Genomic DNA, 23,090 nt, shown 5'->3' with positions numbered 1-23,090 from the left:
CCTTTTTGGGAACCCACTAAGTTACTGATGAACTCAATCTGAACCTTTCAGCATTAACTAGTGGTTCTGGTGAAACATGTCCTTTAAGTCTCTTCACAACATCCCCATACGTCTTATTACCTGTTCTGTCTGGATGTAACTGGCTGACTAGTAAATTACATGTCTTTGGCCCCATTACACTAAAAACTTTAAGCACAATATTGTCCTCAACCATGTAATTTACAAGAACAAAATATTCAAACCGTTCTGTATATCAGCTCCGCTGCTCAATGGTTCCATCAAACTGTCCAATGTTTCCAACAATTCTAGATATTTTTCATTTCTCAATAGGCTCCTGTGTCACGTTCTGACATTAGCTATTTTATTATGTCTTTGGTTTAGTATGGTCAAGGCGTGAGTTGGGTGGGTAGTCTATGTTCTTTTTTCTACGTTGTGTATTTCTGTGTTTGGCCTGGTTCTCAATCAGAGGCAGCTGTCATTCGTTGTCCCTGATTGAGAATCATACTGAGGTAGCCTGGTTTCACTGTTGAGTGGTGGGTGGTTATTTTCAGTCTTTGCGTGTCTGCACCAGACAGAACTGTTTCAGTTGTTTCTTTGTTGTTTGTTATTCATTTTTTCCATTAATTAAGATGAACACTTCCCACGCTGCGCTTTGGTCCTCACCTTCTGACACCGATGACAGCCGTTACATCCTGATTGTCATTCACTTTAGCTTTTTTATTGTCCTCAACCACAGCAATATTTTCCTCAGTCATGTAAACTTCATTAATTTCGCTCATTTAGCAGTTTTTAATTCCAAAGTTTCTCACTGTTGAATAAATATCCTGTCCTTTAATCAAGGTATATTCCTCCCTTTCTAATCAAGTTATTTTCCCGCTCAGACATCCGTCTCGAGTCTTTTTCTGTGGTCCATGACGATGCTAACTCTCTCTTAGCAAGCTCAACTTTGCACTTGCCTCTGCTAGCAATACACTGTGCTAACATTAGCCAAGACTGTATCACAGAAAATAACAGTTTTAAAAAGTTGTTAAAACATACTTCTTCCAGACAGACTAGTTCCTGTAGATTCAGACTCATCGCCAATCTGTTGTTATGTTTTGTTGGTTTCATAACCAGGTCTGTATAACAACTCAATAATGATGAGACGGGAGACAGGAATCAGTTCAACCATTTATCTGGAACGTGATCATCTCAACACATACAAACCCCCATGATGCTGTGCGACACAACCCCAATACACAACAAATACATCATACATAAGTAAAATGGACAGTAAACAAAACTCAGAGGACTTTAAATGTTCCGTTCTAGAAAGTAGGACCATGGGACAGGGTCAGAAAGGTCAGTATGTTTGATACATGTTACAGAGGTGACATAACAAGCAAAAGGTCATTATAACACAGTGAAGTAGACGTGGGTGTGTGTCCTGTATGTGTGTGTGTGTGTGTCCAGCGTGTGTGTGTGTGTCCAGCGTGTGTGTGTGTGTGTGTCCAGCGTGTGTGTGTGTGTGTGTGTGTGTGTGTGTGTGTGTGTGTGTGTGTGTGTGTGTGTGTGTGTGTGTGTGTGTGTGTGTGTGTGTGTGTGTGTGTGTGTGTGTGTGTGTGTGTGTGTGTGTGTGTGTGTGTGTGTGTGTGTGTGTGTGTGTGTGTGTGTGTGTGTGTGTGTCCAGCGTGTGTGTGTGTCTGTATGTGTGTCCAGCGTGTGTGTGTGTCCAGTGTGTGTGTGACCAGCGTGTGTGTGTGTGTGTGTCCAGCGTGTGTGTGTGTGTCCAGCGTGTGTGTGTGTGTGTGTGTCCAGCGTGTGTGTGCGCACGTGTGTCCAGTGTGTGTATCCAGTGTGTGTCTGTGTATCCAGTGTGTGTGTCTGTGTATCCAGTGTGTGTGTCTGTGTATCCAGTGTGTGTGTGAGTGATCTGTGTGTATTTACAGGGACACTGAGGAGTCATCACCCCAAACCCCAAACCCTGGATAGAGGGGCTCAGTGAATGTGGAGGTGAATGTGATCAGGTGGGTCAGTGTGTCAGAGGAGGCTCTATAGAAGGACAGAGTGCCGGCTGGCCAGTCCAGATACACTCCTACTCTGTGGGAGCTGGAGGAGGGGACGTCTATGGTAGTGGGATTATTATTGTGCCAGGCAATGTAACTGTTGTCAGAGCAGGTCAGACTCCAGGACTTGTCATTCCATCCAAGCCAACAGTCATCACCCCTTCCTCTCCTGCTGATTCCTTTATTTGTCACTCCTATAACAGCCCCTCCACTCCACTCTACCTCCCAGTAATAGCGCCCAGTCAGACCCTCTCTACACAGCACCTGTCCACAGTCCTCAAATCTCTCTGGGTGATCAGGATACGGCTGCTCCTCTCTCCTCCATGTCACCTTTCTGTTCTCCTCAGACAGAGAGAGTTTTCTGTCTGCTGTGTTTAGGTTCAGTGTGAGATCACAGACATCTGATGGATGAAACCAGACACAATATTAGAAATCATCATCATTCACATTAGAATGTTAACTCACTTTTACTAATTAATTTAATGTAGATGTTTCTAGGTATCAAAAGGAGAAGTTAAGGTAACTTGAGACTTTTGTCAGTTATACTGTATGGTAATATAAAACACACTTATTCAGCTTAATTACAGATTTGTAATGTAACACGAAGGTGCCACACACACACACACACATTGTCAAAGCAACTCTTTGTAAACTTTGGTGTCCCTGATTTCTGTTTCTGTAGAACTACAGCTGATATTTAATATGACCAAGTAAGTAATGATGATGGTCTTTGACTTTGACTTAACTTGAATTAAGACTTATTCTTAGTCATATTCTTCACAGCAGTCAACACTCACATTTTCTAATCCCAGGTTTCATTCTGTTCTCTCCACCATGTTCCACACTGTAGCGGTAAGCAGAAGAACAGACAGTCATTGAGGGATACACCTGAACTCTCACACACACACACACACACACACACACACACACACACACACACACACACACACACACACACACACACACACACACACACACACACACACACACACACACACACACACACACACACACACACACACACACACACACACACACACTGGAGACACACACACACACACACACACACTGGAGACACACACACACTGGAGACACACACAGTCAGCATATAACTTTGTCCAAGTGGTGGATGTTGAATGAATGTTTGTCTTAACTAGCCCGATAAGTCAAACATGTCTGATATGAATATTGACATAAAACCTCTACATACTTGAGTTTCTCCAGTCTGCAGTGTGGATCCTCCCGTCTAACAGAGAGCAGTCTGACTCCCTTGTCTCCTGGGTGATTGTATCTCAGGTCCAGCTCTCTCAGGTGTGAGGGGTTTGACTTCAGAGCTGAGACCAGAGAAGCACAGCCTTCCTCTGTGACTAGACAGCCTGACAGCCTGCAAAGAGTCAAATCATATTAAAATCACACTGATATTCTTTGGTGGTGAAAATAGTGGCAGTATATATTTTCAACATATTCAGATACATCATTGTCCTGAAACCTTCCATATCTATTCATAAATGAATGGTTCATTATTAGAAAGGACAGTGAGGTATCAGATTTAGATTGTATTGAGTATACAGTCCACACCATATCTATTTAGACAGTGAGGTATCAGATTTAGATTGTATTGAGTATACAGTCCACACCATATATATGTAACGGATGTGAAACGGCTAGTTTAGTTAGCGGTGCGCGCTAAATAGCGTTTCAATCGGTTACGTCACTTGCTCTGAGACCTTGAAGTAGTAGTTCCCCTTGCTCTGCAAGGGCCGCGGCTTTTGTGGAGCGATGGGTAACGACGCTTCGTGGGTGACCGTTGTTGATGTGTGCAGAAGGTCCCTGGTTCGCGTCCGGGTATGGGCGAGGGGACGGTTTAAAATTATACTGTTACATATATATTTAGACAGTGAAGCTAACATTTTAAATGTGTCTCTATATATCTATTTTGGATTTGAGATCAAATGTTTCATTTGAGGTGACAGTTTATAATGTCACCTTTTATTTGAGGGTATTTTAATACATATCTGTTTCACTATTTAGAAAATGTATTGAGTCTATTTGAAGTCATAGTGTATTAAAGTAGTCAACAGAATTTGGTCCCATATTCATGGATCATAATGACTACATCATTATTATTATTATTATTATTATTATTATACTGTGATGTAGAGACATGATTGAGAATTGAATGAATCATGAATAATAGAGTGAGATAGTTACAGAGGCTACAACAAAACATACTAACCTCTCACCATTACCAATAACAGAGGCTACAACAAAACATGCTAACCTCTCACCATTACCAATTACAGAGGCTACAACAAAACATGCTAACCTCTCACCATTACCAATAACAGAGGCTATAACAAAACATGTTAACCTCTCACCATTACCAATAACAGGAGAGGTCAGCATTTATTCTGATCTTTGTGCCTCTATAACTTTCTCATTCATCATCATTCACAATTCATTCCTGATTATTCATAATCATGGTAGCATCCACATGAATGTAGGAGTGTTCAGAAACATCTATTCTTACTGACAATACAAGTGAAGTGACTCCAAAATGACATTACATTATTCACCATTCAGTTTCTATGGTGAAAAACACAACCAAGACAAACTGCAAATGCATTCAACAAGTTAGTAGAATCACAAGCTTGATGTAATCACTGCAGGCATGGAATATGGGACCAAATACTAAACGTATGACTACTTTAATACACTATAATAACAGTAAAATATCCTGAGACCATTCATGTGTGGGGTTGCTTCTCAGCCAAGGGAGTGGGATCACTCACAATGTTGCCTAAGAACACAGCCATGAATAAAGAATGGTACCAACACATCCTCCAAGAGCAACTTCTTCCAACCATCCAGGAACAGTTTGGTGACGAACAATGCCGTTTCCAGCATGATGGAGGACCTTGCCATAAGGAGAAAGTGATAACTAAGTGGCTCTGGGAACAAAACATTTATATTTTGGGTCCATGGCCAGGAAGCTCATTGAGAACTTGTGGTCAATCCTCAAGAGGCGGGTGGATAAACAAACACCCACATATTCTGACAAACTCCAAGCATTGATTATGAAAGAATTGGCTGCCATCAGTCAGGATGTGGCCCAGAAGTTAATTGACAACATGCCATCAGTCAGGATGTGGCCCAGAAGGTAATTGACAGAATGCCATCAGTCAGGATGTGGCCCAGAAGGTAATTGACAGCATGCCATCAGTCAGGATGTGGCCCAGAAGGTAATTGACAGCATGCCATCAGTCAGGATGTGGCCCAGAAGGTAATTGACAGCATGCCATCAGTCAGGATGTGGCCCAGAAGGTAATTGACAGCATGCCATCAGTCAGGATGTGGCCCAGAAGGTAATTGACAACATGCCATCAGTCAGGATGTGGCCCAGAAGGTAATTGACAACATGCCATCAGTCAGGATGTGGCCCAGAAGGTAATTGACAGAATGCCATCAGTCAGGATGTGGCCCAGAAGTTAATTGACAGCATGCCATCAGTCAGGATGTGGCCCAGAAGGTAATTGACAACATGCCATCAGACAGGATGTGGCCCAGAAGGTAATTGACAGAATGCCATCAGTCAGGATGTGGCCCAGAAGTTAATTGACAGCATGCCATCAGTCAGGATGTGGCCCAGAAGGTAATTGACAACATGCCATCAGTCAGGATGTGGCCCAGAAGGTAATTGACAGCATGCCATCAGTCAGGATGTGGCCCAGAAGTTAATTGACAGCATGCCATCAGTCAGGATGTGGCCCAGAAGGTAATTGACAACATGCCATCAGTCAGGATGTGTCCCAGAAGTTAATTGACAGCATGCCATCAGTCAGGATGTGTCCCAGAAGTTAATTAACAGCATGCCATCAGTCAGGATGTGGCCCAGAAGTTAATTAACAGCATGCCATCAGTCAGGATGTGTCCCAGAAGGTAATTGACAGCATGCCATCAGTCAGGATGTGGCCCAGAAGTTAATTAACAGCATGCCATCAGTCAAGATGTGGGCCAGAAGGTAATTAACAGCATGCCATCAGTCAGGATGTGGCCCAGAAGGTAATTAACAGCATGCCATCAGTCAGGATGTGGCCCAGAAGTTAATTAACAGCATGCCATCAGTCAGGATGTGTCCCAGAAGGTAATTAACAGCATGCCAGGGTGGAGTGCAGCAGTCTTGGAAAAGAAGGGTCAACACTGCAAATATTGATTATTTGCTTCAACTTCATGTTGTTATACATGCTCCAGCAGGTATATCTCTCTAGTCACCCCCAAAACCAATTCTTTCTTTGGCCGCCTCTCCTTCCAGTTCTCTGCTGCCAATGACTGGAACGAACTACAAAAATCTCTGAAACTGGAAACACTTATCTCCCTCACTAGCTTTAAGCACCAACTGTCAGAGCATCTTACAGATTACTGCACCTGTACATAGCCCACCTATAATTTAGCCCAAACAACTACCTCTTTCCCAACTGTATTTAATTTATTTTGCTCCTTTGCACCCCATTATTTTTATTTCTACTTTGCACATTCTTCCATTGCAAAACTACCATTCTAGTGTTTTACTTGCTATATTGTATTTACTTTGCCACCATGGCCTTGTTTGCCTTTACCTCCCTTCTCACCTCATTTGCTCACATTGTATATAGACTTGTTTATACAGTATTATTGACTGTATGTTTGTTTTACTCCATGTGTAACTCTGTCATTGTATCTGTCAAACTGATTTGCTTTATCTTGGCCAGGTCGCAATTGTAAATGAGAAATTGTTCTCAACTTGCCTACCTGGTTAACTAAAGGTGAAATAAAAATTAAAAAATGTAATTGTTAATAAAAGCCTCCTAATATGAAACATTGTATCTCAAATCCAAAATGCTGGAGCATAACACCACATTTAAAACTAAGCTTCACTGTCCAAACACATATGGTGTGGACTATGTGTGTCTGGTAAACACATGTGGATCTGGTGAACAGTTATCACTTGTTGACCAACTACAGGAATACTGACCTCAGAGTCTCCAGTTTACAGTGGGGATCCCCCAGTACAGCAGAGAGCAGCTTCACTCCTGAATCCTTCAGGTCATCGTTACTCAGATCCAGCTCTCTCAGGTGTGAGGGGTTTGAAATGAGAACTGATGCCAACACTTTACAGGACGTGTCTGTGAGTTTACAGCCAGTGAGTCTGAAACACAGAGAAATACAATTACAGACAGGTTGTATTGAAATGTTAAGCTTAGCTTTCCCTGTTTACACTGTAACCTGTGCACGAAAAATGTGTGAGGGGTTTGACCTCAGAGCTGAGACCAGAGAAGCACAACCTTTCTCTGTGATTAGACAGCCTGACAGCCTGCAAAGAGTCAAATCATATTAAAATCACACTGATATTCTTTGGTGGTGAAAATAGTGGCAGTATATATTTTTCGACATATTTAGATATATTAGTGTCCTGAAACCTGCCATATCTATTCAGAAATTAATGGTTTGGAAATCAAATGTTTCATATGAGGTGACATTGTTACTCAGATCCAGCTCTCTCAGGTGTGAGGGGTTTGACCTCAAAGCTGAGACCAGAGAAGCACAGCCTTCCTCTGTGACTCCACACCTTTTATTTGAGGATATTTTTAATACATATCTGTTTCACCATTTAGAAAATAAAAGCACTTTATGTATCTAGTCCCCCTATTTGAAGAGGTCATAAGATTTCTGACCAATTAATTCACTCAGTGTATTAAAGTAGTCAAAGGTTTAGTATTTGTCTGAAATTCTGATATTCCTTGAACACAACGACTACATCAAGCCTGTGACTCAAACTCCTTGATTGCTTTTGCAGTTTGTTTTGGATGAGTTTTGGGTTATGTTTTGCCCAATAATAAAATGGTGGGTGATGACTGAAGTCATTTTATTTATAATTGAGTAGATAACATGTTTTTAAACACTATTAAATTCACCCTGAGGATCCATGATTAAGAAAAATCATTAATAATAATGAGTGAGAAAGTTACAGAGACTACTATAGAACATGCTAACCTCTCACCATTACCAATAACAGAGGCTACAACAAAACATGCTAACCTCTCACCATTACCAATAACAGAGGCTACAACAAAACATGCTAACCTCTCACCATTACCAATAACAGAGACTACAACAAAACATGCTAACCTCTCACCATTATCAATAACAGAGGCTACAACAAAACATGCTAACCTCTCACCATTACCAATAACAGAGGCTACAACAAAACATGCTAACCTCTCACCATTACCAATAACAGAGACTACAACAAAACATGCTAACCTCTCACCATTACCAATATAAGGTGACATTCTGTACTGTCATCTAATATGAAACATTATATCTCAAATCCAAAATGCTGGAGCAAAGCACCACATTTAAAACTGTAAGCTTCACTGTCCAAACACATATGATGTGGACTATGTGTGTCTGGTAAACACATGTGGATCTGGTGAACAGTTATCACTTGTTGACCAACTACAGGAATACTGACCTCAGAGTCTCCAGTTTACAGTGGGGATTCCCCAGTCCAGCAGAGAGCAGCTTCACTCCTGAATCCTTCAGGTCATTGTTACTCAGATCCAGCTCTCTCAGGTGTGAGGGGTTTGACCTCAGAGCTGAGACCAGAGAAGCACAGCCTTCCTCTGTGACTCCACAGCCTGACAGCCTGCAAAGAGATCATCATGTAATTGTGACTTTTTCAAATGAAATATAGAAACATGTATAGATCTGGTGAACAGTTATCACTTGTTGACCAACTACAGGAATACTGACCTCAGAGTCTCCAGTTTACAGTGGGGATTCCCCAGTCCAGCAGAGAGCAGCTTCACTCCTGAATCCTTCAGGTCATTGTTACTCAGATCCAGCTCTCTCAGGTGTGAGGGGTTTGACCTCAGAGCTGAGACCAGAGAAGCACAGCCTTCCTCTGTAACTCCACAGCCTGACAGCCTGACAAAGAGATCATCATGACTTCACAAACACACAATGTAACACCAGTAGTGTCGAAGGACAATGGCAGATGCATTTGGTTTATTCTCTCAAACAAGATATTGATTCATCTTCCGTCTCCTAGAATTGTATGGTCATATTGTTATACTAATGTGAAAATCCATTAATTTATTGAATATGTTATTCAATATAATATTATATACATATTATATTACATATTTTTCTCTAACTGAATCTTTCTTCCTGATGATTAGTTCTTATATGTCATTTTATTTACTCACAGAACAGCTCTGGAGGCTTTGACCACTGGCAGCAGCCTCAGAAGACCTTCCTCTGATCTGGAGTATTTCTTCAGGTCAAACACATCCAGCTCCTTTTCTGAAGTCAGCAACACAAAGACCAGAGCTGACCACTGTGCAGGTGACAGGTTGGGTTTTGAGAGACTTCCTGATCTCAGGTATCTTTGGATCTCCTCCACTAGAGAATGGTCATTCAGTTCATTCAGACAGTGGAACAGATTGATGCTCCTCTCTGGAGAGGGATTCTCCCTGATCTTCTCCTTGATGTACTTGACTGTCTCTTCATGGCTCTGTGAGCTGCTTCTTGTCTTTGTCAGTAGACCTCGTAAGTGCTTCTGATTGGACTCCAGTGAGAGGCCCAGAAGGAAGCGGAGGAAAAGGTCCAGGTTTCCCGTCTCACTTTGTAAGGCTTTATCCACAGCACTCTTATAGAAAGTAACTTCAGGCTTGTCTCTGAACAGCGAAGAAAAGATCCTGGACTTTGTTTGCGGTTTGTATATTAGATTCTCAGTGTTGTTGATGAATGAGAGGAACACATATACAGCAGCCAGAAACTCCTGAATGCTCAGATGAACAAAGCAGTACACCTTGTCCTGGTACAGCCCACATTCCTCTTTAAAGAGCTGTGTGCACAATCCTGAGTAGACTGAGGCTTCATTGACATCAATGCCAGACTCTTTCAGGTCTTCTTCATAGAAAATCAGATTGCCCTTCACAAGCTGTTGAAAAGCCAGTTTTCCAAGTGACATAATGCTCTCTTTATTCCAGTGTGGACCTGTCTCTTCTTTCCCAAGATACTTTTCAGTCTTCTGTTTGGTATGAAACACAGCAAGGTGTGTGTACATCTCAGTCAGTGTCTTGGGCATCTCTTCTCTCTTATGTTTCAGCATGTGTTCAAGGACTGTTGCAGAAATCCAACAGAAGACTGGAATGTGGCACATGATGTGGAGTGTTCTTGATGTCTTTATGTGTGAGATGATTCTGCTGGCCAGGTCGTCATCCCTGAATCTCTTCCTGAAGTACTCATCCTTCTGTGGGTCATTGAACCCTCGTACCTCTGTCACCTGGTCAACACATCCTGAAGGGATCTTATTGGCTGCTGCAGGTCGGGTAGTTATCCAGAGGAGAGCAGAGGGAAGCAGATTTCCCTTGATGAGATTTGTCAGCAGAACATCCACTGAGGTTGACTCTGTGACGTCCCAACAGATCTTGTTCTTCTGGAAGTCTAGGGGCAGTCGGCACTCATCCAGACCATCAAATATGAACAGAACTTTGTACTTGTTGTAGTTGGAGATTCTTGATTGTTTGGTTTCCATTGAGAAGTGATTGAGAAGTTCAATCAAAGTGTGTTTGTCCCCTTTCATCAAATTCAGCTCCCGGAAAGGGAATGAAAACACAAATTGGACATCCTGATTTGCTTTTCCTTCAGCCCAGTCCAGAATGAACTTCTGCACAGAGACTGTTTTTCCAATGCCAGCGACTCCCTTTGTCAGCACAGTTCTGATAAGTTTGTCTTGTCCAGTTAAGGGTTTGAAGATGTCGTTACATTTGATTGCAGTCTCTGGTCTTGCTTGTTTCCTGGTTGTTGTCTCAATCTGTCTCAGCTCATGTTCATTATTGACCTCTCCTGTTCCACCCTCTGTGATGTAGAGCTCTGTGTAGATCTTATTGAGAAGTGTTGGGTTTCCTTGTTTAGCGATCCCCTCAAATACACATTGAAACTTCTTCTTTAGATTAGATTTGATTTCACGTTGGCAAATAACAGCAAGCTCATCTGAATGAAGAAATAACACAGAGGATATTAATATTACGTCTGTTTTAATGTCTACAGTATTGATGGACTGTTATAAAGTTGTACATTATAATAATTTATTCTCTTAACTGACTGTATAAATGTGTAAATGTTTTCATAATGCATTACAGACTGGTGTGACTGATTATATAATTATTGATATTATTGATGGTATTATTAATGTTCTCTCTCTCTCTAAATGAATCAACACAACACATCCCTGCTGCTACTTGATGAGGTCACTAGGTGTTGTGTTAAGGCTGCTACAATATCATTGAGTTACACAGCTACTTTCGCTGTACTTTAGCTACAGCTTGTTGTGGAATTATCAGAATTAGTTGAGTAACATAGATAAGATGTGTTATTTTCATGATATAGTTATTTCTCATAAGAATGTATTTGGTTACCACTATAGTGGTGGCCACTGGCAGTTATCTGTTCTATGTCAGGACTAAGTTGCATGGGCCGCAGAGAGGGGAGAGGTCAAGGGGACATCATGTGTAAACATATCTTTTCGGTGTGGCAGTGACTCTCTACATTTCTCATCGGGGAAAGAAGGGTGACAGTGTCTGGAATCATTCTATGCTCCCTCTTTGTTGACCTATAGGGTCACTCTCCTCTCTGTGAGTTTGTCCTCTGATTGGTTGTATTTAGAATTGGTTCTATCTAAATGACAATTTGATATATATCATAGAGTGGGGGTAATGTCTTGGTACAATTTTGTACCAAGGACGAGATAAGAGCTTTGTTTAGGAGACCAAACTGAACGATAATTTATAGCCCACTCTGTCTGACTAGGGGATATTCTCTCTGAAGTAAGGTTTTTTCTTTGTAAGTTCCTAAGACCTGTGTTTTGTCATATCGTCTAGGAGGGGGTGGATCTTTGCTATAAAGGATCCCATTTGCCATTGTGTAAGGGACTCTCAACTTTTCATTAGAGATACTGACATGTTGAAAGTCAAAATGCTATTGCAAAAGCTTAATTATTATTAAAGGTAAAGATTAAGCATAACTCTGACTCGTGTGATTTGCTCTCTCATCATTTGGTAATTAAGGAAATTTTCACGACAAGCTTTTAAATGTTATAAAACATCATTCAACATGAGGCAGACAGATCTTACATTTCTCCAGTGTGTCAGCAAGCTCCTTCTGGTTCATTTTCCTCAGGATGTGCAGTGTGATCTTCAGAGCCCCCTCTCTGGCACTGCTCTCCTGCTGCTCATCTTCAGCATCCACCACTTCCTTATCCTGCTTCTGACTCTCAAAGCCTTCTGGGAGTTCTGGACTAAGAATCCTCTTGAACATCTTCAGCTCGTTCCTCACAAATGTCATAATTTTCTCTTCAAGCAACTGAAATAAATCAAATAAATAAATTAAGCAAGAGATTTAAATTCTTTCTCATTAACACATTAATGAATGATGAATGACAGATCAACTTTACTTGAGGTAAACAAAAACAAATGTACACAACAGGACCACATACACTGAATATGGAGGCCAGGTCTGTTTGATGACTCTGGGAAGACTGACCACTGAGAATCTCTGACTCTGATCTCTCCTGTTGGTTTCTGTGGACAAAACATGAGATTACATCTCCTCATCCAGGGAGTACAGGTACACACACACACACACACACACACACACACACACACACACACACACACACACACACACACACACACACACACACACACACACACACACACACACACACACACACACACACACACACACACACACACACACACACACACACACACACACACACACACACACACACAGAGTGAATGATGTGTTTGTTTAATATTGCTTTAGGACTATGAAAATGGACAAAAGGATGAGCCTATGGATTATGAAAACAACAACAATAAATGGGAAATTGGGAGGAGAAATGACTAGAGACAGTGTTGTTTATCTCACTGACCAGGACCCATGAGTTCTTCTTACCTTTGTTCAGAAGAAAAGTCTCCCTTTCTAAACTCTATAGGATGACGCAGAGACTTGTCACTCTTCATGGACACACAGCTGGGAACAGGGGAGGCTGGTCTCTCCTGCTTGATTGGTCTTCAACACAACAGAGACAAACATTACATCTCTCATCTACTCTGAGCTCAGATGGGGAAACATAAGAAGAGTTTCATTCCATAACGCTTTAAATTCATATTCAGATATTTATATTTATCAATTTTCAGAAATGTTAGTAAATGAGCTTTTATTGTTTAAAGAAGTTATGTTTATGTTAATAGGTTATGTTTATTTTTTGCTACATGAGGGTACCTGCTTCTATAAATCAATGAGGAGATGCAGCGCGAATTGCGTCACAAATAGAACTGACTTCTAGACGAGCACAAGCAGTGACGAGATTAATTTATCATTAAGCAACTCGAGCGTTGTAGTCAGTCTGTCAGCCCCGCTAAAAGGCTGGTGTCGTTACTCTGCCTTCTCCGGGGGCATGTTGAGGTAAATTTACTAACCGGGAAGGTTGAATGATGTAATTTATTAGAGGGCTGGAAGATGCACTCGCGAGGTTGTTTACTCACAATATCAGATATTAAGATGATTTTTATAATGAATGTATACTGAGGTTGAGGTTCTGACTAGTGATTATTTACCCGGGGTTCAATACCTGCTATTGAGGCGCCCTGAAAATAATATTCAAAAGTTTGGTCTTGGATACAGAGGGTTTAAACACTAAAGTTACCGTCCATCTAGTGAAGAGAGGAGAACCGGACAGAGGTAGCCAGCATCCGGCAACGAGAGAGGGAGAAGCCTCACCGGGATTTAACAGGTGGAAGAAACAACCGGGGAGCTCCATCTGTCCACAAGAAATGCCGGTGATGATGTAGTGGTAGCTATGGTAACTAGGATGCTGCTGGTAGAGTAACTAGCTAGATTACCGAGCTCACCGTAACGAAAAAAGCTAATTGAACAGTAAACTGTCTCAACACTGTAACAAACTCCATCGTTATTCCCCAAGATCACCTCAGTCCACTCTGCGCGTAACCAGACAATCTCCTTGGCGCCACACTGAACGTGGACGCGGACAATTCTGTACGGGGACGCGGACAGTTCTGTACGGGGATGAGAACAGTTCTGTATGGGGATGAGGACAGTTCTGTACGGGGACGAGGACAGTTCTGTACGGGGACGAGGACAGTTCTGTACGGGGACGCGGACAGTTCTGTACGGGGACGCGGACAGTTCTGTACGGGGATGAGAACAGTTGTGTACGGGGATGAGAACAGTTCTGTACAGAGATGAGGACAGTTCTGTACGGGCAGAGGACAGTTCTGTACGGGGACGAGGACAGATCTGTACGGGGATGAGGACAGTTCTGTATGGGGATGAGGACAGTTCTGTACGGGGACGCAGACAGTTCTGTACGGGGACGAGGACAGTTCTGTACGGGGACAAGGACAGTTCTGTACGGGGACGAGGACAGTTCTGTACGGGGACGCGGACAGTTCTGTACGGGGACGAGGACAGTTCTGTACGGGGATGAGGACAGTTCTGTACGGGGACGCAGACAGTTCTGTACGGGGACGAGGACAGTTCTGTACGGGGACGAGGACAGTTCTGTACGGGGACGAGGACAGTTCTGTACGGGGACGCGGACAGTTCTGTACGGGGACGAGGACAGTTCTGTACGGGGATGAGGACAGTTCTGTATGGGGACGAGAACAGTTCTGTACGGGGATGTATGTATGTTCAGTACTGAGTCAATGTGCATGTAGTTGAAGTGCAGGGTACCAGGTAGTTGAGGTAGTAATGAGGCTATAAGGAGAACCAGTACTGAGTCAATGTGCAGGGTACCAGGTAGTTGAGGTAATAATGAGACTATAAGGAGAACCAGTACTGAGTCAATGTGCAGGGCACTAGGTAGTTGAGGTAATAATGATACTATAAGGAGTACCAGTACTGAGTCAATGTTTTTTAATTTTTAAATTTTACCTTTATTTAACCAGGCAAGTCAGTTAAGAACATATTCCTATTTTCAATGACGGCTTGTGAACAGTGGGTTAAATGCCTGTTCAGGGGCAGAACGACAGAATTGTACCTTTGTCAGGTCGGGGGTTTGAACTCTCAACCTTACGGTTACTAGTCCAACGCTCTAACCACTAGGCTACGCTGCCGCCCAATGTGCAGGGTACCAGGTAGTTGAGGTAATAATGAGGCTATAAGGACTACCAGTACTGAGTCAATGTGCAGGGTACCAGGTAGTTGAGGTAATAATGAGACTATAAGGAGTACCAGTACTGAGTCAATGTGCAGGGTACCAGGTAGTTGAGGTAATAATGAGACTATAAGGAGTACCAGTACTGAGTCAATGTGCAGGGTACCAGGTAGTTGAGGTAATAATGAGACTATAAGGAGAACCAGTACTGAGTCAATGTGCAGGGTATAAGAAGTACGGGGATGCGGACAGTTCCAGAACGCGGACATGAACAGTGCAACACAATCAACTAAACCAGGTCTTTACAGTGGGTTACATTAGTAATATTCATTTTGGATTATTATGTAAAACAAACATTCTATGTCTTTTTATAACATTATGTTGATATCTGGGTCCATATCGCCAAAGTGTCTCAGAGTAGAAAATTGGTCGTATAAGTGCTGAGAATAAAGACATTTTACACTTATGGGTATAAGTGGGTGGGTCGGCAGATATTTAGGACACCTGGTGAGCTGTCCTAAGTAGTTAAGAGTTAACAGCAGGTGTCCTAAGTAGTTAAGAGTTAACAGCAGCTGTCCTAAGTAGTTAAGAGGTAACAGCAGGTGTCCTAAGTAGTTAAGAGTTAACAGCAGGTGTCCTAAGTAGTTAATAGTTAACAGCAGGTGTCCTAAGTAGTTAAGAGTTAACAGCAGGTGTCTTGATAATACTATAGAATAATGCAGTGAGTCAGTGGTTCCTGCACCACATGTAATTGCTTTGTAGTAGTTAAAATAATGTTTTATATTTCTATGTAATCAACCCATAAATAATATAGACCTACATGCAACAGTATGTCTTGTGCTTTTGGCAATAATTTATGTAAGGGAATACCCCCTGTATTGGACAAAAATGAATGGCAAGTCATTGGCATCGGACAAACCATATACACATTGGCCAATACCACACAATTCGGCGTTGATTCATGCAAAGTGTATTGCAAATGCCATATGGCAATTGCCAGTTGTAACACTTTAAAAATTCAACAGGGGGCGAATCCGCTCCACCGGGGTTTTTCATATTGGAAATGTAACCCAAGTCAACGTCCAAAAGTAAAATTTTGAAAAAAATGATTTTTTTGTCAAAAACTTATCACCCCTTAAAAAAGTGCTTTCTGGACCGTTTTTCGAAATTCTTTCGATTTTTTTTGTCAATTACACATGTGTAAGAACTGTATGAATATACTTTTGTCCAATTTGATTATCATATAATTATTTATTTTTTACATGCGCATAAGGAATATGTTTTGTCCAATTTCAATATCATTTCATAGGAAGTCAAAAGTCAAAAGTCAAAAATGTCAAAATTTTGTAAAAAACTTCACACACCCTTAAAAAAGTGCTTTCTGGACCGTTTTTCGAAATTCTTTCGATTTTTTTGTCAATTACACATGTGTAAGAACTGTATGAATATACTATTGTCCAATTTTATTATCATAATTTTTTTTTTACATGCGCATAAGGAATATGTTTTGTTCAATTTCAATATGATTTCATAGGAAGTCAAGAGTCAAAAGTCAAAAATGTCAAAATTTTGTAAAAAACTTCACACACCCTTAAAACAGTGCTTTCTGGACCGTTTTTCGAAATTCTTTCGATTTTTTTTGTCAATTACACATGTGTAAGAACTGTATGAATATACTTTTGTCCAATTTTATTATCATATTTTTTAAATATTTTTTTTTTAATTGTGCATAAGGAATTTTTTTGTGGGCCAAATGCCATAAGAAATTTGACATGCTCAAAATCCTGCAGAAATGCAAAATTGACTGGCCTGATGAACTCGGGATGGCCGGGCAGTGATAGTTGTTCCTTTCCATCACTCGTTGTGTTGACTTCATCATGTCCATTTTGTGATGGTTTTTCACTATATAATCATATTGCAAGTGCACGTGCATTTGCAATATGGTTCAATGGACAATTACTATATGAAATTTGACATGCTCAAAAATCCTGCAGAAATGCAAAATTGACTGGCCAGATGAACTCGGGATGGCCTGACAGTGATAGTTGCTCCTTTCCATCGCTCGTTATATTGACTTCATCATGTCCATTTTGTGATGTTTTTTCACTATAGAATCATATTGCAAATGCTCGGGCATTTGCAATATGTTTCAATGTGCATTTACCATATGAAATTTGACCTTGCTCAAAAATGCAAAATTGACTGGTCTGATGAACACAGGATGGCCGAGCAGTGATAGTTGTACATTTCGATCACTCGTTGTGTTGATTTCATCATCTCCGTTAGGTGATGTTTTTTCACTATAGAATCATATTGTAAGTGCACGTGCATTTGCAATATGTTTCAATGTGCATTTACCATATGAAATTTGACCTTGCTCAAAAATGCAAAATTGACTGGTCTGATGAACACAGGATGGCCGAGCAGTGATAGTTGTACATTTCCATCACTCGTTGTGTTGATTTCATCATGTCCATTAGGTGATGTTTTTTCACTATATAATCATATTGTAAGTGCACGTGCATTTGCAATATGTTTCAATGTGCATTTACCATATGAAATTTGACATGCTCAAAAATGCTAAATTGACTGGTCTGATGAACACAGGATGGCCGAACAGTGATAGTTGTACATTTCCATCACTCGTTGTGTTGATTTCATCATGTCCATTAGGTGATGTTTTTTCACTATAGAATCATATTGTAAGTGTACGTGCATTTGCAATATGTTTCAATGTGCATTTACCATATGAAATTTGACATGCTCAAAAATGCAAAATTGACTGGTCTGATGAACACAGGATGGCCGAGCAGTGATAGTTGTACATTTCCATCACTCGTTGTGTTGATTTCATCATGAACATTAGGTGATGTTTTTTCACTATAGAATCATATTGTAAGTGCACGTGCATTTGCAATATGTTTCAATGTGCATTTACCATATGAAATTTGACATGCTCAAAAATGCAAAATTGACTGGTCTGATGAACACAGGATGGCCAAGCAGTGATAGTTGTACATTTCCATCACTCGTTGTGTTGATTTCATCATGTCCATTAGGTGATGTTTTTTCACTATAGAATCATATTGTAAGTGAACGTGCATTTGCAATATGTTTCAATGTGCATTTACCATATGAAATTTGACATGCTCAAAAATGCAAAATTGACTGGCCTGATGAACACAGGATGGCCGAGCAGTGAGAGTTGTACCTTTCCATCACTCGTTGTGTTGATTTCATCATGTCCATTTGTTTATGCTTTCTCACTTTTGCAAAGTCACTGTGCATTTGCAATATGGTTCAATGGGCAGGTACCATCACGAATTTGTCATGCTATAAAAATCCTGCAGGAATGTGAAATTGACTGGCCTGATGAACACAGGATGGCCTGGCAGTGATAGTTGTTCCTTTCCATCACTCGTTGTGTTGATTTCATCATGAACATTAGGTGATGTTTTTTCACTATAGAATCATATTGCAAATGCACGTGCATTGTTGTGCAACTGGTAACCCAAAAATAAAAATATGGTTGTAAATGCATTTACCGGGACGCCTATTGTCCATGCCCGCTATGGGAGTACCCTACTACGGCCCTCTATCTATGGGGTCCGTCCTGAGTGCTTTATGGACTGTTTAAAATATTCTGATGGATACGCATGTTGTGCAACTGGTGATTGAAAATAGGCACCTGGTAACCCCCCAAAAAATATGCTTGTAAATGCATTTACCGGTCATTCTGATATTAATGCTTGCTATGGGAACACAGGATGGCCGGGCAGTGATAGTTGTACATTTCCATCACTCGTTGTGTTGATTTCATCATGTCCATTTGTTTATGTTTTCTCACTTTTGCAAAGTCACTGTGCATTTGCAATATGGTTCAATGGGCAGGTACCATCACGAATTTGTCATGCTATAAAAATCCTGCAGGAATGTGAAATTGACTTGCCCGATGAACTCGGGATGGCTGGGCAGTGATTCTGGTTCATCTCAATGGCTCGTTAGGGTTGATTTCAGAATGTCACTTTTGGTGATGGTACCTCACTGTTTAAACATATTGCAAATGGACAAGAGTCACCAGCAAGTCACCGTCCATCAGTCAATTAGATATCATTCTGACACCAAACTGATACAAACTGACACTAAACCCACTTTTGCCAACCTGTTTAGTAGCCAACTATCACATACTTCAGAGCTGGCCCAGAATTCACAACGCCTTTGGTTCAAACCATAAAAAAAACATAAAACACGTAGTTACGTTCTAGCTGCGGGTCCATTTCTTATGTTACGTGTAGGCCTAGCTGAGGCGACCCCGAATCCCAAGTTTCGGCTCGATCGGTCATTTGGTGTCCGAGCAAAACCCTAATTGGTGCTGAAAATCCACTTTTTTCCATGACTTGCTACGGGGTCCTTGAATGAGCTATCGGACAGAAACGTTGGGGACTGTCTATATGGGCCGAGACGGTCGCAATGCACCTAGTCTTGTGTCTCTGAGACATTTCTAAATGTCGCCATTTTCGTAATGGTCAAAATGAATTGAAGTCATTGCAAATGTACGAAGCTGTTTCTCGGTCCGAGAACCGTCTAGAGCCACGTAACTCACCACGCACTATCGACCTGAGGTCTAGAACAGGATTTTAAAGTTTCGGAACTCTAGGTCTGACGGTTCTTTTTTAGCTCAAACAAAGCTAACTATTGGAGGCACTGTCTGTCTCTACAAACCCCAATACGTCCCTCCTTCCAAGTTGTGTGTCTGTGTGATTTAGTTTTTCCTTTGAAATTTTATGGGAAAAATGACTGATTTACAGTTCATGGGGGTTGCCTAATCACACATATGAAGTTTTGGACAGATCTGACTTTTTTAACCCCTCGAAACAGCCCCTGAGACACCAATTAAGGCACTTCCGGTTGGCACAGGAAGCTATAAGTCAACACATATCCTCACTGGGCTATGCCTTTACAGAATCCTGAGTTTTAAGTCCTTACGTTAAGAATTGACTGATTTACACAGGGTTGAATGCACTGTCTATCAAACTGCCGGCAGGTAATGGAAAAACACTTTTAGGGTGATTTTAACCACTTCCGGTTGGTCCAGGAAGCTTAGAATCAACACAGGTAGACCTCATACTGGCCTGATGGACTGTTACCAAAGACAGGTTCATACGGCATTCATAACCCATATAGACTTCAGGTTGAATTTAGGGGTAAAGGCAATGTATTCCTATGGGGAGAGAAGTCAATGCAAACTCTTTGAAGTAAACACCTTCTTTTAACTATTAAGGGTTAATGCCACACGGTCAACGTTAGGCTTGCACGGATCGGAAGGACCTTAGGAACATACCTGAGGTCGAATTGTGCTTCTCACCCTAACGGTTCTCTCACTGTCACCCAAAAGCAAATGACGTTGTGGGGCAGGCTTCATTTTGGGCCTACTTTTCTAATGGTCGCTGCGCTCAGACCGAGCGAGCTACGGTCAAGCGGGATATCTCGTTGAACTCGGCACGGCCTAGACATTATGTTTATGCCATTGCCTGCTCTCTGTGTCTTTGAGAACCGCACTTTTTCACTCCATCCTTGCTGTGTGTGCGTGTGAGAGCTTTTCTTTGACATCTGCTGGGAGAAATGACTGATTTACAGTTCATGAGGGTTACCTAGTCACACATATGAAGTTTTGAAAAGGTCTGACCTTTTTAACCCATGGAAACTGCCACTGTGACACCATTAAAGGCACTTCCGGTTGGCACAGGAAGCTATAAATAAACTCATATCATGATTGGGGTATGCCTTTACAGAATCCTGAGTTTTAAGTCTTTACGTTAAGAACTGAGTTATTTACGGAGGGTTTAGTGAGTGTGTGTTATTTCAGAAAATCATAGAAAATCACAGAAATCTCGCAGAGCTCCGCAGCACACTTTAAAAAGATTCGTAAGAACACCGTGCAACTGGATCTGTAACCGTTGAAAAAAAAACACCTATCCGTGAACATCACCAAGGTGTCGTTGTACGATTTCTCTTAAATGACGATAGATAAATGGCTGGTTCTTTTTTATTGACACCGGAGGCTCCTTGACTTTGACGTGAAGTGGAAAAATAATTTCTCTATTTTCATTTTGGACCTTTAATCCCAGATAAATGGCCATAACTCAAAAACTGTTGAGGCCTAGACGCCATCTTGTTCGGGGCCAACTGCGCATTATACCGCCCCTACGCTCACCGAGTTTCGGCTTCTAAATATTTTCAGTTTTCGAGATAAGGCCCCGTCGTGAATCGTGATGTTTTGTCCAATAGCAATATGATTGCTTATGCCCTCTTGTGGGAATTTCCGGGACATCGGAAAAATGACCTAAATCTTATTATTTTTGTAAAACGGAAACCGAATGTCCGACAAAGTTCATTTGATGACTTCCTGGTAGGTCCGGCCCCGCCGCTCGGCCCGACGCCGTCCGCGAATTTTACAAACGATTTCGGACGTCTAGTAAGGGACCGTACATTTGCAATATGGACTTTCTCACTAACCATACAGGTACTGCCGAAATCTTCCCTTATGTATGTAAAATAATTATGTATAACAAGTGATACCATGTATGTCTGCATAGCATTTTTTCTTCATTTTGTCAGATTAACTCATGTTTATTCCCCAAGATTAACTCAGGGTTTCACCCAGCCTAAAGGTGGCTGGTTTGAATCCCGGGCGCTGGAAAAAACAGGCGGACTTGATCTGACCACTGGAGGGCTGCTGGATTCACATCCTCAAAACATGAACCTTTTGTTGAACTCTAGAGGTTCTTCTTCACTGAACCAAAAATATACAAAACTTTTAGTGGTTCCATATTGAAGGAAGTGATAGAAGCCCTGTTTTATAAGGAACCTTCTGTTCTAAGAGTGAATAATAATAAACACGTTTTTCTTTTGATGATTTAATTATCTACATCATGTTATTTCAAGTTATCCATTTGGAGCGCAACATCACGTTGTTAAAAAAGAATCCTAATAATCCCAAATTCTGCTTGTAACAACGATCAGAATTGGTTAAAAAAAAATCCATTTTATTAGTCAATAATTAAGAAAAGGCAAAGTGGTCGTGTCATGTGACAATTCTATCAAATGTCTAACATTGCAACGAGTACAGTCAGGATGCTGAGGAACCCCTGCAGTACCTCTACAGACCCCGGATTGAGAACCCCTGCAGTACATCCACAGACCCCGGATTGAGAACCCCTGCAGTACCTCCAAAGACCCCGGATTGAGAACCCCTGCAGTACCTCTACAGACCCCGGATTGAGAACCCCTGCAGTACCTCCACAGACCCCGGATTGAGAACCCCTGCAGTACCTCTACAGACCCCGGATTGAGAACCCCTGCAGTACCTCCACAGACCCCGGATTGAGAACCCCTGCAGTACCTCCACAGACCCCTGATTTAGCAGATGCTCTTATCCAGAGTGATTTACAGTAAGTGCTTTCATCTTAATGAAGATAACTACGTGAATATATATATATGCCCATCTAAAATCTATTAGTTAAAAATCTGAGAACAGTAATATTGAAGGAACCCATAAGCAACCATTTCTGATTAAAACACAAATGTGAACATTTTGGAAATAAATTCATAATAATGATATAAAAATGTGTCATCTCACCTCTTAGCTTTGGTGTCATGTTCCCCAGAGAGACTCCTTTTAGAGGCAGGGCCCCCCTCCCCTCTCTCCCCAGAGACACTCATTTTAGAGGCAGGGCCCCCCTCCTTTCTCTCCCCAGAGAGACTCATTTTAGAGGCAGGGCCCCCCTCCTCTCTCTCCCCAGAGAGACTCATTT

At 41.5% G+C, this 23,090-nt stretch overlaps 1 protein-coding gene across 5 annotated transcripts; it reads right to left on the bottom strand.

Annotated features, from left to right (window-relative positions):
• Positions 1-1,791: 1,791 nt before the first annotated feature.
• LOC124020197 (NACHT, LRR and PYD domains-containing protein 3-like) lies at positions 1,792-23,074 on the bottom strand. Of its 5 annotated transcripts, XM_046335525.1 has the most exons (11): positions 22,916-23,074; positions 13,050-13,166; positions 12,586-12,670; positions 12,224-12,452; positions 9,293-11,084; positions 8,838-9,011; positions 8,557-8,730; positions 7,057-7,230; positions 3,256-3,429; positions 2,843-2,889; positions 1,792-2,446 (listed from the first exon to the last, which is right to left on the bottom strand). In XM_046335525.1, exons 1-11 carry the CDS (start codon positions 23,041-23,043, stop codon positions 1,923-1,925), a joined length of 3,618 nt encoding a protein of 1,205 aa, XP_046191481.1. In that variant the 5' UTR covers positions 23,044-23,074; the 3' UTR covers positions 1,792-1,922. The 5 variants fall into 5 exon arrangements, with proteins under 5 accessions (XP_046191481.1, XP_046191484.1, XP_046191482.1 ...); XM_046335528.1 differs by lacking the exon at positions 7,057-7,230; XM_046335526.1 differs by lacking the exon at positions 8,557-8,730.
• Between the last annotated feature and the right edge of the window lie 16 nt (positions 23,075-23,090).

Source organism: Oncorhynchus gorbuscha, unplaced genomic scaffold, assembly GCF_021184085.1.
Source record: "Oncorhynchus gorbuscha isolate QuinsamMale2020 ecotype Even-year unplaced genomic scaffold, OgorEven_v1.0 Un_scaffold_767, whole genome shotgun sequence".
In the NCBI taxonomy this organism is placed as follows: domain Eukaryota; kingdom Metazoa; phylum Chordata; class Actinopteri; order Salmoniformes; family Salmonidae; genus Oncorhynchus; species Oncorhynchus gorbuscha.
Note: the sequence above shows the minus strand (reverse complement) of the source record. Positions and strands in the feature narration are given on the sequence as shown.